The sequence below is a fragment of the Chenopodium album genome, chromosome 27, assembly GCF_948465745.1.
Source record: "Chenopodium album chromosome 27, dcCheAlbu1.1, whole genome shotgun sequence".
NCBI lineage: Eukaryota > Viridiplantae > Streptophyta > Magnoliopsida > Caryophyllales > Amaranthaceae > Chenopodium > Chenopodium album.
This window is the reverse complement of record NC_137860.1, coordinates 20,010,596-20,025,327: the sequence shown is the minus strand read 5'-3', so window position 1 is coordinate 20,025,327 and position 14,732 is coordinate 20,010,596. Positions and strand designations below refer to the sequence as shown.

General features: G+C 36.1%; 1 protein-coding gene across 3 annotated transcripts; it reads left to right on the top strand.

Moving 5' to 3' along the window:
- Positions 1-2,201: 2,201 nt before the first annotated feature.
- LOC145621466 (putative protease Do-like 14) lies at positions 2,202-8,390 on the top strand. 3 transcript variants are annotated; one of them, XM_081676197.1, is made up of 6 exons: positions 2,202-2,331; positions 2,504-2,823; positions 2,929-2,989; positions 3,232-3,362; positions 3,456-3,578; positions 4,986-5,078. In XM_081676197.1, the coding sequence occupies exons 1-5, from the start codon at positions 2,227-2,229 to the stop codon at positions 3,484-3,486; spliced, it is 648 nt and encodes a 215-aa protein (XP_081532323.1). In that variant the 5' UTR covers positions 2,202-2,226; the 3' UTR covers positions 3,487-3,578; positions 4,986-5,078. The 3 variants fall into 3 exon arrangements, with proteins under 3 accessions (XP_081532323.1, XP_081532322.1, XP_081532326.1); XM_081676200.1 differs by lacking the exon at positions 2,202-2,331 and adding exons at positions 7,562-7,683; positions 7,989-8,390 and having other exon boundaries at positions 2,688-2,989; XM_081676196.1 differs by having other exon boundaries at positions 2,504-2,989.
- Positions 8,391-14,732: the final 6,342 nt, after the last annotated feature.

Here is a 14,732-nt window from a genome sequence, read left to right as displayed (position 1 = left end):
GGTTCTTCAGTAAAACATGCCCGAGAGAATTTTCTTCCTCCCCGATTTTCTCACAATTCTCCTCTACTCGTTCCTCTATCGCGATTATTCGTTCAACGGTGACTGTCGGAGCCATGGTTGCTCTGATACCAACTGCAAGGAACGTGGTGGTTTAGATAATGATAATTGGTCAGAAGGTTAATTTGATTGATAAAGCATAAAGCTTGCGTACAACGTAAATGGCTTTAGGCCATTACTCTCCAAGAATCCTCTACAACAATATTTTGCATACTCTCTCCTTACTAGACCACACTACTTATACTACTACTACAAAGCAAGAATTGGCAACAAAGCCTTAATTACTACAAGTACTACTCTCGTCTTCTTTCCACTTTAGCACAATACAAACAAATAGCCTAAAGTTTCTTGTCTGCCTCTTAACGGTCCTCTGTCTCTCCTTGCTGTGGCCACGGTTTGTTGTTGTTGTTGGTCTGCTCCTACCTGCTGCCTTCTCTGACGCCTGCTGTAGGTGAGTGTCACGGGTGGTGGGAGTGGGTTCATTGCAATATAAGGCCACTACATATTTGGGTGTCATGTTGTGTCAAAGTGTTAGAGGATCCAACACGCGTCACCAGAGTGGTGTCGAAGTAACATAGATAGGAAGACTGTTTAAGAAGTTGGTGATTTACACCACAATCTCTTTCTCTGATTCTAGTTTGTTAAAGTGTAATCGATACTTGACCAATGACCATTGTGTCAATATTATGAGATACGCATTTTCTGTTCTTTGAGATGACTTATCATCGTCAGCCGCACTCCTTTGCACATTGCATACCTAGTTATGATAGGTTGTAATTGTGTTACGTTAGTTGTTGGGAAATTATTTGTATTAGTTTGGGATACATGCGCTATCAATATATTGTTTTCCAAGTTTTACCCTTCATGCCAACAAATAAATTTAATTGATTTATTTGAGATGTCAACTTGTCCACAGGCATTTTGGAAATTATACCATATCATCTAAGTTCTAGTACACATGATTTTTATTAAGAATAAAATTAGACAGATAATTTGTATTATCTTGTTTTCGCTCAATTCTTTCATAATACTACGGTACTACCTTTGTCGTGGGATTTGGAATTTCTTTTTGAATCAAAGTTCAAAGAAGTTGTAGCTCCTCTTGGTCTACTTCATTAGTTGTTGATAATTATAACGGTATAGCCTAGTTTACAACTTCTTGTATGTGTATTTCCATGGCTTGGTGTCCTTTACTCAGTAGAGGAGGGAATAGCACATTGCTGCTACTAGGTCAGTGAGAGAATGTGTGCCTTTTCCTAACCCAGTGAGAGAATGTTAAGCACTAGGTCAGTGAGGGAAAAAAATTGTGTACGCTCTATAATTATGTTTGGATCTGCTTGAGGAAGGGGAGGATCCATTATAAGAGAGAGGGGAAAAAAAACCCGAAACTTGTATAAATTAGGGGGAACCGGCAAGGGAAAGAGTATCTAAAGAATTTATTTATTAGTTTTTTAAATTGTTAGCTTCTGGAAGAGCTCAAGCATCTTGAATGCTTGAGATTGTTATTAAAATTTGCTGATCTCTTAATTTTATTTATCTTCTGTTTGTTAATGTTCCTCTTCAAGTTTGCAGTTCATAGACGATATGTTTACTGTACAGTTCCAGTTCTTAGCTTCTTATGTCATATTTAAAATGTTTATTGTTGTGTATAACCATATAATAGTGTATTGGACCCTTTGATTTTTTGAATTAATGATTGATGAGGCTTTGTATTGAATGAGCTTATTGACTTCTCTATAAAATTTGATCCATTGCTCATTGTTGTCTCTGGTGAGCTTGCAACTTTGCAGAACAGTATATGCATCATGAGCTCCCCTTTAGAACTTTTTAATGGCTTGATCTATGTATTGATAAACACTTGATTGGCCAATTTAAGCTGATGTTAGTGGTTTGTTACTACAATATTTGCTAGCCATTAGAAATTGTATTAAAGAGTCCTGTTAGCTATCATTCATGTTGTAATAATTTCTGGACTATTAGTATTGACTATAAAACCTGTCTGTTTTGATTTAAAATTACCTGGCTCCACTTTACATTCTATATCTGTCAAGTGAACAAGTCACCTGTTATATATTTGTTTATTTATTTTTTTCAGATTGTTATTAATTGGGCATGTTGAATGTTTTATCTCCAGGTGACAAACAATTATTTATTTCTTCTGGGTTCATCATGGAGTGTGAACATAGGTGTGGCACCTTTATGGCTACTATCTTGACTTCTGCTACATCCTTACAGTGTCCAAGTGGTGCAGCTAAGGTAGCTGATGATATCAAGGTTAGTAATTATCTGTGTAGATCTTAATATACTTGTGAAGTTCAATGAGAAGCAATGTGCATGCCTTACAGTTTTTGCTTGCATGTTTTGTTGGATTTTTGAACTTTGAATCTCCTTCATTGCCCTTGCAAATGCTAGATTTGGTAGCTTTGACATACTCATATTCTTGCAGATTGTTGTGTATAAGGCAGGTGGTACATTATTTGAAGGCAAAGTCTTAGCTGTTGATTTCCATTACAACGTTGCTATGATTATGATCAACTCAGATGCACCACTACCTGCATCTATTATTAGGTTTATTGATGTCTCTCTGTCATTAGATCCTGATGAACCTGGATGTATTGAAGATCCAAAATCATCACAATTTGCTGGACATCAGGATTCAGCTTCATCATCAAATCGATTTAGTCTTCATCCTGGTGAGGAAGTTTTCGCTTTAGGGCGCTATTTTGCAGACTCCTATGATATTATGGTTGCACCTGGTAAATTCAGGTACTCTTCAAGAATCAGGAAATACTTTGGATTCTTTAATCTTAGGGCTTGTCAGTTTTCACTATTTGTGTCTTTGTCATGTTATTTTCTTTATGTTTCATCCAGCTTTGGTGATTGTAGCTTTGACTGTAAAGAGCTTCTTAGTGCAAGTTGCAATATTAAAAAGGTGCTCTTTCTTTCTCTTTTCACGTATTAATTTAGAATGCAACCCGCCTAAATACTCCCATTTTCATTTCGTTTATATCTCTATTTGTATTATGCCCGTAATGTACTTGGACATTATGTATTTCTTTGTACAAATGCATCCTTGTATAATTATCTTTATATTATGTCTTGCTATTGGTGCAATATTACAATGTTATTAATTAAAAATTCTGACAAACATTGTTTTTTTCCTCCCACTGTTAGAATGGTGTAGGCGGACCTCTTATAAATTGTTTTGGGGAAGTTATTGGAATTAATTTCTATGATGCCTCATATACTCCATTTCTTCCAATCAACATAGCGTACAAATGTTTTGGGGATCTCAAGAAACAGCGGTAATGCCAATACTCAGCTAGTTAGTGGTTTATTTGAAAGTTAGTTTTTTGGCTCATGGCTCCAAATTGACTTGTAAAATGCATTGTCTCCAGCCAAATTTTCCACGTCCTTGGATCGGATTGAGTGTCATCGATCTATATTTGGAAAGTTTGTATGAGCTGGAAAAGTTAAACCAACATTTCCCACATGTTGTCAAAGGTGCTGTCGTAAAACAGGTTTGAATATGCTTTATGCTCATAGTAAATGTTTTGATTGAAGTCATGTGCAGGTGATTGCACTGTCTTATTTACAGCTGGTTTGGTTATTATTGCAATAGATCTTGTAAATATTACAGTAAATACTTATTTTCATGTTTAATACTTCTTTGCTGTCCTTAGTTTATGCTACTTAGCCTCAATACTGTGTTTTGAATGTCACATTTGGCCATTTTTTTTAATGTTTTTGGACAACAGTTAAGGTACCAAGAGTCCATAACCATGTCAGAGACTCAGAGTGCTGTGTATCCAACAGGGGACTTATATAAAATATGGACTTCAACTGTAAGGGGATTATGACACATTTAATTGATTTATGTATCCAAAAGATCAAACAGGATGAGGAATGTAATTCTTGGGTAGAATGTAAATTACTGCTGCTACAAATTAGTTAGGAATTATAAAGGTTTTTAGGCATGTACATGAGCCCATTTAGCCTATTGGTTATGATACATGCTCTTAGGTGTGATCTTTAATTAAGTATTGAGTGTATGCAAGACAAAAAAAATAATTAAAAAAAAAAAGTGGAGCTAAGCTAACAGGAAGACATTTGGCCTAGCTGTCTTCATTTTGACTTCAGAATTAATAGTAATGAGGGGGTGTAAGAAAAAAATAGAGAAGAATGATCATCATACCTTTGTCATGGTTTTGATTTTGAGACTTGATCCTTAATGACTTCATTCTCATAGAGTTTGAAGAATTTTTTGAATAAATTGGAAAATTCAGAATTATAGAGATAAGGAAGAAGAGAATTTGTGGAAAACTGTTTTTTTTTTTTTTTTTTGGAAAACCCTTGTCTCTCCTTTATCTATTCTAAGATCCTTGGTCACTTTTTCCTGTTCATTACATTCTGCTTCTCTTAAGTGAGTGTTGTAGTATCTTCCGTCATTAAATTGAAACATCCAATTGCAGATATATCTATAAGAAAATTATGGTGGTGCGTATTTTGGTATATACCCGAGGTTTATTGCCCTTGAACCTTGATTTACCTACAGTAATTATGAAGCTTGTGTATTACACTCAAATGGGAGCTTATGCTTAGTTGGATTGATTAGTGTAAATGTGGCTTGACATCTTTTTGGCAACTGTTAATTATTTGTTTTTATTATAATATTATGTTTGGAGTTTTGTACAATGTATTTGTCTGATATTTAACTTTCTTTGTGTGTGTGTGTGTGGGTGTGGGTGTGGGTTTGCTCCACTCTTCATTTTCCTTGTTTGTACGTTTACTGATAATCTGATATAATATATCCTTATATAGAAACCCTCTCATAAATCTGAGTGGAAAATTAAAATTCTCATACTTGCTATGATACTATTATCTTATTGGCTTGTTGATGGCCTTTGTGAATATTCCTCTATTTACAGGTGCTACCAAATTCTCCGGCTTTTATTGCTGGACTACATGTTGGTGATGTTATTATTGACTGTAATGGAAGTGTTGTTGGAAGCTGCCTGGAGGTATTTATCCTTTGTTTTTTTGAGGGACCTTGGAAACAAATTTTTCTGCAGGTTTATCATATGCAAACCAAAGATACTAAATTTTACTCCCTTTCCTGAATACTTGTACCACTCTAAAGGGGCTTGATGTACTGGGATCATTCGGATTGATCCATTCCTAATTGACCGAATTGCTCTTGAAAATGCATCTTGGGTTTTTGAAACAGTTTAAATAATTTTTAGAAGACTCATTCGTCGATTTTTAAATCCTTGCAACATTTTCAATTTTAGCATAGGAAGACTATTATTTTATTGCTTATCTCTTCCACCAACCCCACTTGCTCTTTTTTCCTTCTCAATCTCCAAACAAGTATGATACCCTCATTAACCCCTCTTGCACATACATATTATCTATTTCAGCAACTACCCATAGTTCTATTTAAAACTACATGCAAACTCAAGTGTTGCAATTATTTAGGAACGTAGGGAATATAAACAAGAATTGCTGAATATAAGAAGGCATTGATTATCGCTGATGTTTGGGCAACTGTATAAGAATTGCTGAATATGTGAAGGCATTGATTTTTAGTGGGGATCTTGTGAAACTAGTGCTTTTGTCTTATAGCTTTAAGTTTAACGTATTTTTGATAAGTCTGCTTAACTGATTCCCGTGCTAAGTTTGGGATATGGTGATACTAGGTCCTTGTCCAGATCACTTGAAAAATGTCCATTGCTCTCCTTCTGATTGTCATATCATTTTTGCATTGCTCTCCTTCCTTCCATGTCTTATCACTTATGCATTGCTCCTCCTTCCATCTTCTTTCACCTTTCTCAGTTTCCTCCATTGTTTCTTAGCCTATTTCCAGCCTCTGTAATATCTGCCTCCCTTAAAATTCACAATTCTTGTTTTGCTGCCTCTTTAATATTGCAAATGATAAATTTACAGAGGCTGCCTCTGTAACAAGAATGATGGTCTGAATGTAATATTGTGAATTTACCTCTGTAATATTCAAACCATCCTTAAAATTCAATTCTTTTTTATATCCCAACCATCATCAAACATTCAAACCTCGCCTCTCTTAAAAATTTTCTTCTCAGCCTCTGTAATATCTGCCACCTTTTTGGTTCAGTTTGAATGTTTGATCACTCAGGCTCTAGATCTGGAATCTCAATGGTCAAATTGAACAAAAAGTTTGGTTGGTCTTTACTCATTAGTCATTACCAACAAACCTCCTTCTCGTGAGATATTTTATGCTTTATTTTTATTTTATTTTGATATTAGATTTGCTCTCAGCTCTAGTGACTGGTTCTTTTTGCTTTTTCTTCTTCATCTTCTTTCTGTCTTCCCCCTCTCATCTCTAGCTCTGTTATACTTTTTATTTCTTATTTATATAAATAGGATGTTTGTGGAGGTTATTATGGTGGCAATGATTAGAGTTGGTTTCAAATTTCAATGGTGGAGCAATGAAAGTGGTTGTGTTGGCAATGGTGATACTGCAAGAGTGGTGTGGTGGTTGAACGATTGATAGTGGGGGAGTTTGGAACCGTGCTTTGGTGTTGGTTTATTGGGATCAACGGAGGTAGGTGATTGTGGGTTGGCATTGGTGACGCAAGGGAATTTTTGGTGGTTTAGGTTGGATTTATTTTTAATATATATAGTTTGGGATGAAGGTATTAATTGGATGCTTAGTGGTGAAGGGTGGCTTCGGACGTAGGGACTTAGATTTGCTTTATTATTTTAAAGGTTTTTGTTTTTTTGGTTACTCCTGGATGTTTATAGGTCATTTCCTGTTTGGCAGCTCCGTATCCTCTCTTTTACTATCGAGGTAGTTGAGGCCTTGAGGGGGTCTGCTTGAGGACCAGGGCTTCTGAAAGTTATTAAAACTTGAACCAAATACAAGATTTTATACAGAACCTAAATTTCCTAGCCATTATATGGTAAACCATTAGGTTCAGACTTGTGGATTTAGGTGCAGTTTTCAGATGCTTGTTTTGAAATCCTGACCGGAATTGTGATTTAAATGACTGAACGAGTGAACGGTGGGTTGTTCTATATATGAAACACTTGAGTCTGGTAAATCGGAAAATATAGGCTCTGGGTGCAAGGATGATAATTTACTTGGGAATTTAACAATCACTTATTTAGAGAGGTTTTAATTTTAAATGTTGGGTGCAATCATGAAAGTGTCTAAGTGTTATATGAAGTACTCCGTATATGTTAATGGATGTGAGTATTTGAAGTTTTGACTACTTATGAAAGTAGTGGAAAATTGTTATGCTTCATAAACCCAGTTTGTTACTCCCTCCATTCCCAAAAGCTCTTCCCATTCGAAATCTGTATACTATTTTAAATTTATTAATACTGTAATTTACACCCACTTTTCCTTCATAAATGCATCAATTTGACTAACATACTTGCCAATGTGAGGCACCTCAATCTATTTCCAACAAGTTTCCATTATTTGTTTTAACATGATTTTCTCTGTTTGGCTTTGGTGTGACAGCTTACTGAAGAATTATGGGAAAAGGAGGGTAAACCTGTTGAGCTGGTTGTGATCAGAGCAGTCACTGGTGAACAATTGAACCTCATAGTAAAAGCTGTGAAGACTAACCCAAAAGAATATCAGTAAGAACTCGATAATTTTGTTCAATATGTTATAATAGCTTTCTATTTGAGAATTATAAGCATCTTAGTTTTTGCTTTAGATAAGCTTTTGTTCATTGTCATGTGTCAAGATTGGATCCTCTGGTGCATAGTTGTGCACCACTTGTGAGAAGGGATCACCTTTGTCAACTCTTTCCTTTCTCAACGAGTGCCGTACATTTTGGTGCTATACACCAAAGAATCATGGCCTCAATAGTACTTCTAGTTTACAGGATGAATTATTTTTGTCCAATATGTTTTTTTTACCTTCTTGTCTGATTTCTCAGGTGGCCAGTTCCAAAACCGCATATTGTGAATAAACATCCTCTTTTGGTTGCAACTCCTTGTTGAAGTGAATCTTTTTGGGCTTCTGGTTTATAATGTGGAGTACCAAACCCACCATCATAGTCTAAGTATATATTAAGTATATAGTCTAAGTCTAAGTACTCTTTACTCTCTTCCTTTAATTTTTATTATTTTGTTTTATGTGAGAATCAATTTGAAGCCAAATTGCTTGTACTGATTAGCGACTCTAATAGCTTGCCTTTGCTTTATCTACTGTGGAATTTTAATTCCCTTGCTCACATGATTGTGAATCAATTTGCTCATATTTTCCTCCTTGGGTTGACTTTTCTTTTGCATGTGAAACACTTTGAAGCTAATTCTTACTATAGGACAACTTTTGTCTATATTGCTAGCCTTTGCTGTAACACTGATACTTCTCCTTGCATGGGGTTTATTATTATGATTTATGTTCTCGAGTGGGTTTCCTTATTGAGAGCTTTTTCCATGCCTACAAATTCGGTAGCTTATGGCATATGGCTCATCTTATGCCATTATGTGTACTACCCTTGGTGCTCTTCCCATGGATTACATGGCTCTCTTGTCTATTTTGTTGCTTGGATGATGTATTCTTGTTCAATTTTTTCCATTTCTAAGCATTTGCTTGTAATTTTCATGGGATGCCTATATTTTGTTTTTGGATATGCTCTTTTTGCTAGTTTTTGGGATGATTGGGACTACTCTTTGTTCTAAGTTAAATTTTTGGTTGCTCCTTTGTAAGTTCCTTGTTTTTTCCTCTTCGTTGATTCTGCTCTTAGTGGTTATTAATATTATGCTTTGGATTTGTAGTTGCTATGTATACGGCATTTTTACCTTCCTGCATTCTTGTATTAATTTTTGCTCTCTGGGTTTGGAGTTAGATTCTCTAATTTGTGTTGCCTATAACATCCCTTTGAACCACTGTGTGCACCCTTGCTGGCACCAGGTTATAGCTTTCTTTTTCTATCCTCCCCTTCATTGCCACCCCAGACTGCTCTGGTTATAGCTTTGAACTACAATGATTGTTTCTACTCTCTTGATGCTGGTTTCTTACGTGGTTTTTTGACTAAAAACTTAGTTTTACTGTCTTATTTGGGTTGTCTTTTACTATATAGGCCACTACAAGTACATGGGTCTCACTTTCAGCACGCTGATATATCTTCCATCCAAGCACCGAATACATTAACAGGGCTGTCTTATGCATGTTCCATGTGTAATTTTATTGTTGTTTCTAGTTTGTTATATTTTCATCAAAAATGTAATTGTAAGAACACTCACTATAGTTATGGGGCTTCCAAACCCCTATGGAACCGAGTGCTTGACACTCGCTATGGATACTATGGGGCAAAGGCCTGCTACATGATGTTTACATCATCCATATGAAAATTTTAAGTTGGAACATACGAGGGGGGAAAAGGCTTGAAGCTTTAGCAGAACTAGTACATCTAAAGAATAAACACAAATCGGATATTATTTTTGTACTAGAAACCATGAGGTCCATGACAAATGCTGATAATAGTAAGAAAATCCTTAGGGCCTTACATTTTGATCACAAAATGGTAATACAACCTATTGGCCATTCAGGGGGTATATGGGTATGTTGGAATGATGAAAATATTTCTATAAATCAGACTACCTTAACAGATAGGTGTGCACATTTAAATTTCAACTTTAAGCCGTTAAATCTTGATTTCTTAATTACAGGCATCTATGCCCCAGCTCAAGAAATTGATAAAAATAATTTTCGGGATTACCTTACCTCATTTAGTTCTAATGCAAGCATCCCAGGGTTAGTTGTCTTCAGAAGACAAGATTGGGGGGAGATCTTTTCTACCCCATTACTTAAAACGACTACCAAATTTCTTAGCTACTACCTCCTCTATAGATATACCAAGTGCCCAAAATTCTATTTCTTGGAAACAACACTAATAATAGTTTAATATACGAAAAGATAGATAGGGCAATTTGTAGCTACTCCTTCCTCCAGCAATTTCCCAAGAGCCAAGTCCGTTTTGGTACTTTCACAATTTCGGACCATGCGCTGTTAATTTATGATTCTCATTATAACGATCACTTAACTTCTCATCGTCTTTTCCGTTTCCAAAATCATTGGACACTAGGGAATAAATCTCATGATATAGTCAAAAGGATTTGGCCCCATCCAATTCAAGGATCGAGGTTTTATAGAATCCAACAAAAGCTAATTCACATTAAACATGAACTAAAAAATTGGGCTCGGAAAAGATATGGAAATAATAATAACAAATTATTACTTAACGCAGAAAAAATCACTAGCCTTGAGAATTCACTGCGTGTCCAACCTTTTAATCCTATCCTAGTTAGCCACCTTAACAAAATGATTCGTCAAAGAGAAAAGCTTCTTTTATTTGGTTAACATCAATGGGGTAAGCTTTCTCGTAAAAATTGGTTGTCTCAAGGTGACAAAAACACCCTCTTCTTCCACAATAAGATGAGGAAAAAAATAGCATCTACTTCAATTTACAGGCTAAAGTCCCCAACTAAGGATTGGCTAGAGTCTCGAGACGAGATTCAAAAACTGTTAATTGACTCTTTTCAAGGTAGATTCAAGTCTGAGGTTCCAAACAATAGACATATCGACCTCTCTTTCATTACTCCAATTACCTCAAAGGAGAATTGTGATAGCCTTTTAGCCCCTGTATCTAATGAGGAAATCAAGACAGTTTTCTTTGATATGAATCCCACTAAAGCTCCTGGGTCAGACGGCTTTGGAGCAAAGTTTTTTCAATCTTATTGGCCAGTAATTGAAAAGGACATTACCCTTGCCATCCAAAGTTTCTTATCCCACGGCTGCTTACCACCGTCCCTAAACCATACCATCATTACCTTAATACCGAAAATAGAAATCCCCGAAAACCCAAATCATTTTCGCCCTATTAGTTTGGTTAATATAGTTTACTAGGCTATTTCGAAAATCATAGTTGCTCGCTTGTGTCCCATACTTCAAAGAACAATAAGCCCACTGCAAAATGTTTTCACTCCTGATCGTTCTATTCATGACAATATCCTTATAGTTCAAGAAATCATGAACACTTTCCATATATCTAAAAACAAAACGGGTTGGTGTGCTTTGAAATTGGATATGGAAAAAGCGTATAACAGGATTGAATGTGACTTTCTATGGGAAGCCCTTTCAGCCTTTGGCTTTCCTTCCAAGTGGATTCACTAGATCCGAGAATGTGTGACCAAAGTCTCCTACTCACTTAAGATAAACGGCGAAACCACCGAATGGTTTAAGCCCACAAGAGGTTTAAGACAAGGAGACCCCTTGTCACCTTATCTTTTTATTTTGTGCATGAAGGTTCTTATAAGGAAATTATCTCTAAAAAGTATGAATTGCAAATCTGGAATAGGCTTTAAGATTACACCTCGGTCTTTCAATATTCATTGCCTTCTTTTTACAGATGATAGTCTTGTCCTCTGTAAAGCCACTTCTTCTGCATGTAATAACCTAAAACGCGTACTTTATGACTTTTGTAGTATGACAGGGCAGCTTGTTAATTTTCACAAGTCCTCAATTATTTTTTCCCGGCAAATTGAAAATAGGCGACGTCAAAACCTAGCAGCCCATTTTAACATGCCGAATTCATCGCTCGGGAGATACTTGGGAGTATTTTTTAGCTCTTACTACCCTTTGAAAGAGATTTCAAAAAAGTAATTGACAACACACAAAATAGAATACAACAATGGAAAGCTGGCTACCTCTCTAAAGCAGGTTGTGACACGCTAATTCAAAGCAATTTAGAAGCGCTCTCTTCTTTTCTCTGCTCTTCCTTCCTCATCCCTACGGATATCGCTAAGAAATTAGATTCCCTCCATAGAAACTTTTTTTGGAGACAAGAAAAGGATAAAAACGGGAGTCCTCTAATAGCATGGAATAAAATTTGTAGGCCTAAAGCCCTCGGGGGCTTAGGATTAAGACAAACATTGCCTCTAAATAAAGCTTTTTTAGCCAAGTTAGGGTGGAAGATTCACTCTGAACCTTCTAATCTTCAAAATCATAAGAGATACGTATCTTCATTGATGGGCGTTAGAACGGTCACACATTCCACACTCAATCAAACACATTTATTAACAAACACCCTACAAACCAAGCATAATGATAAGTAAGAGTTCGGTCCACAAGGAACGGGATATGGTTGCTAAAGATCTTAACACTTAAGCTAATTCGAAGTCTATAGTGAATTGGGATTCGTCAAGTAGACAAACAAACTATGGTTCTAAATTAATGAATTAAAGACACTAGGGAATGAGATCCACTCAACCAAGGCAATTAGGTAAACAGGGAGGAAAATAGACAAGGTACAACAAGGACTATATGTAATCACCTCATGCAATTAGAAAACAACTCACACTACCAAACTTAGATTCCTCATTAGTTTAGCAATAGAAGATACATAATCAAATTGCAATAAGTGATGACATACTCAATTTACATTTCCATGTCAAACTAGGCATATCATGCTATCAAGCTCTTAAGTCAAGGGTAGCTAATCCTATCATGAAGAACTAACAAGCAATCTCATATAATCAATTTAATTGCAATACAAACATCAATGCTTCTCCCACATTTGCATAATTGTTGAAGCATAAAGGTTTTGATGATGAGGAACTTAAACTAAAGCAAACTCGACTAATAAAGGTTTTCAAGTGTTTGATTAGTTTAGGTGAATTTGATCATGGTGATGGAAGAAGTAGTTGGAACTAAGAAGACATGAAGAGATCTTTATAAAAGAAGTTAAACAAATCAGAAAAAGAGTTCTCTAACAAGAACTGAGTTCCCTAACAGGAACGTTCCCTAACAGGAACTTGAAGACAGCAAGCTAAGGTTCTTTGGTGGAACTCAACAAGCTTGGAGCCCAAGTAATCTGCCTGAACAAAAGCGCGGCTTAGCTATTAATTTAGTTAAGGTCTTTATCTTTCTAAATTATTGTTAATATGTTAAGTAGGTTATTGCACGAAATTTATTAGAAGCGTGACAAGTTAGCTTGGTAAATAAAATAAAACGGAAAATAATAAAAGATAGATTTTAGGAAAAGATTTTCTAAAAGTTTATTTCCTTTAAATCGGTTTGTTTAAAAAGATAATTCTTTTAACAAAATATCTTTTTATCTTTATTTTCCGGAAAAGATTTTATTCATGTGATTTACATTAAAACTGTGTTTCAAAGATAAGTTAAGTTATCTTATTTATCTTTTAGAAAACCTACTTTTTATACGAGTGTGACTTGTATAAATAGTAGAGAGCAAAATGGTTTTAGGTTTTCGTGAGTTTATGCGTGAAAAAATCACTGTGCGTAATTGAGTAAAGTTACCAAGCTTCTAACTTGTCATATTAGTTTCGGGTTTCGTGCATTGCTTGCCTAACATACTAGGTGTCGTACACTTGTATTAGGTTGGGTTATTTGGGTGAGTTTATTGTTTATTTCATACACAGTTTTGTAGGCTTCTTGGTGGGGCTAAGAGTTTGTACTTTGGCAGTACGTGTAGTACTTTGGCAGTACGAGTGAATCTGAGTGTGGTGCTTAGGTTGGGTAGGATAGGGTCCTATCAAGTAGCAATTCCAGTGAGGAACTTGTGAAATTAAAGGTCCGTGTTTAATAGGTTGTAACTTGGTGTTTGCCCTATTATAGTGGAGTTGTTTGTTTGAAATCCCTAAGGCAGGGTCGAGGTTTTACTTCCAGTTGGGCCCTGGAAGGTTTCCTCGTAAATTCTGCGTGTGCTTTTAAGTTCCTATATGCATTGTTTATTTATCCGCAAAAAGTAGTCATTAGGAACTCAATACAATTCACCCCCCCTCTTGTATTAATCGTCTCAACTAACAATAATTAACCCAAAAGGTTGAGCTTCACCCAACCCCTAGCAAGAATACTACTCACAACTCATGTTTATCAACGTGCAACCAAGTATTAGGGTTCTGACTACTTCAATAATTGGGGAAAAGTGGTTATTAATTGAAATAACTATTATCCAATAACAAATTATCAAGAACTAAAGAGATTCAAGTAACATGCAAGAACAAATAAAATCAGAAATTAATTGGAGACAAGTAGAAGGAAGTTACTAATTGAAGCTTGAAAATGTTGAATACAAAGTGCCAAATCTTGAGGATGAATCTTGAAACCAACTATTACAAATGATTAATTTGATGAAAACTAAGCTAAATTAATGTTTCAAACTAAGAGGAGTTTCTAAAAACTAGGCTATTTCTGTATCTCCTACAAATGAACTCAAGGGGAAGTATTTATACTCCCCGAAACACATAGGGAAATCCGTCAAAAGAAAACGGATTCCCAGCGAGGAGCGCCCGCTCCACAACCAGAAGCGCCCTCTCCAGCTTGCTGCATGCCCTCTCCAGCTGACTTCAGAATATAGGTAGTTTTGAAAGGTTGGGGAGGAGCGCCCGCTCCTCACAGGTACACGCCCGCTCCTCACAGGGTGCACTTGGCAGAAAGTTTGGAGCGCCCGATCCTGAGAGGTGCACGCCCGCTCCACCTGGAGCGAGCTTTCCTTTCTCTAATTTCCTTGCCTTGAACACAATCCATGCATCGAATGCTTGCCAAATTGAGTCAATAAACCTGCAAAATATGGACAAACACAAACCAAGAGGGGGCAAAGCCGAGATAAAACATTTTCATTCAAAAACGAGTTAGAAAGAAGGGAAATGAATGC